Consider the following 2,006-nt stretch of genomic DNA (forward strand, 5'->3'; position numbering starts at 1 on the left):
AGCCTGCCGGAGCAAATTTTGCAGGGAAAACCCGCCCTTTAGTTTTTAGTATTTTAATTAAAGTCCGTTGCAATCCACGCTTCGATCGAAACGAAACATCGTTACAAAATTCAGATGGTAAATTCGGTGTCGTACAACCTAATTCGAGATATTACTATATTTGAAAGAATTCTTTAATTTTGGACTGTCGTGAGATGCAAATGTCATTCAGATTGTTCCGAAGAGTCATTTATATTCCAATAATTACAAAAATTTTTAAACTACACATGATTGAGCCTTTGAACTGCTAATTAAAAAGCTGCTGATACAACGACAATTACATAAAATAATAATAAAAGTATTTAAAAAGGCTAAAACTGTGTGGCTGTGACCGTGGCCGTGGCGGTGGTGGTGATGTGGAGGTGGTGGAGGAGGAGTTGGTGAGCTTGGGAGAGCTGGTCCACGAGGGAAAGAATGCGAGCGTGGTAGTCACGCGCCTGATTGACGGCCTCGGCCTCGAGCTCGCCCAGCTGTGAACAGAGTCTCTCCTCGGCGTCCTCAGCCAAGCGCAGTCTCTCACATGCCCGTTGTAGCTCCAACCTCATTTGGTCCTCTCTTTCTTTGCTCTTTTTCAATTCCCTTTCCAGATCTTCATTTCTCTTCCTTAGAACAACTTCTTCTTCCCTCACAGCCATTGTTGGAGCCATATTTCTCCCTATCTCTCGAGAACTTCGTGGATCATAATTTCATCGACCAACTTCTCTTTAAAGCATTTCTTCATCACACTTTGCTCCGTCCAGGTTCAATGTACCTTGGCATTTAGCTCGTCAATTATTTTATTTTATTTTGTGTAATTGACATGAAGTCCTTATTGTTTACTGTAAATTTATAAAATGTCAGTAGTTTTTACTCTTTATCAGGTAAGTCCTCCTAGTTACCTAGTATCATTTTTTAACACCCAGGTCCTTGACTTTGTTTGAGCTAAGTTTACAATCCGTTCGATATTGAGATGCCGTGGATGACGTGACCTGCCGTCAATAAAAAAAAAAAGCTATTAAACTAGTAAATGCATTATAAAGACTTTTGGCATATGTATCATATTAATATATTATTAATTGTATTGTATTATTTTGCATTGTATTAGATTGTATTAAGTTTTAATACAATATCATGTTTGATGTAGCATGAACTGCATTATATATAATATTATTTTGTAGTATTATTTTATATTAATATTAAAATTAAATTAATACTATTTAAACCTATTAATATTTTAATGTTATGTTTTGAATTTTTGAAATTATTTATTAAATAGTGGTTTTATATATTGATTTTATAATATATAAATCATTCAATAATGTAATATCATCAATATTAAAATGTTATAATTTTATAATATTATTAACTTAATTTAACATCAAATTGTTATAAGTAAAGTAAAAAATGTTATATAATATAATATAAATTATATTGAATTACAGTATAATATAATATTAAATTTTGAAATTAATTATGCATTAATTTTTATCCATTACCATAAAATATGATTGTTTAATTTAAATCTATTTTTAACTTAGTATTTTAGTAAATAACAAAGGACTAATAATTAAAGTAGTTTTTACATATTTAAAGTAAAATAATTAAAATGATTTTATGTAATAAATGTAAAGTAATATATTATCATTTATTTTTTAAATATGTTTATCAATAATTTATATTTTACATTATTATTTAAACTTAAATAACAATATAAAATATTTAATAAATTTAATTTTGTTATAAATTATTGAATAATAGAAATAAAATGATTAAATTTTAAAATACGAATAGTGTTTGATGCAATATGGCCTAAACCCTACCACCATAAGATTATTTTTATACTCCTTTCATTGCATTAGCCACATTTCTTAACGCAGTGCAATGCATCTAGAAATTGTATACAAACCTATAGTGTAAGATCAATGTTTTAATGCAATACAATAACGTGTAATGTAAGCTGCCAAAAGCATCCTAAGTTCCTTATCAAA

General features: G+C 29.2%; 1 protein-coding gene across 1 annotated transcript; it reads right to left on the reverse strand.

The window, feature by feature from the left end:
* Positions 1 to 212: 212 nt before the first annotated feature.
* LOC102628505 (hypothetical protein) lies at positions 213 to 748 on the reverse strand. Its single transcript, XM_015525661.3, has one exon. The coding sequence runs from the start codon at positions 684 to 686 to the stop codon at positions 351 to 353; it is 336 nt and encodes a 111-aa protein (XP_015381147.2). The 5' UTR covers positions 687 to 748; the 3' UTR covers positions 213 to 350.
* Between the last annotated feature and the right edge of the window lie 1,258 nt (positions 749 to 2,006).

The sequence above is a fragment of the Citrus sinensis genome, chromosome 3, assembly GCF_022201045.2.
Source record: "Citrus sinensis cultivar Valencia sweet orange chromosome 3, DVS_A1.0, whole genome shotgun sequence".
Lineage (NCBI taxonomy): Eukaryota > Viridiplantae > Streptophyta > Magnoliopsida > Sapindales > Rutaceae > Citrus > Citrus sinensis.

Coding starts and splice junctions, on each gene's coding strand:
- LOC102628505 (XM_015525661.3), bottom strand. CDS start 686: ATGGCTCCAACAATGGCTGTGAGGGAAGAAGAAGTTGTTCTAAGGAAG.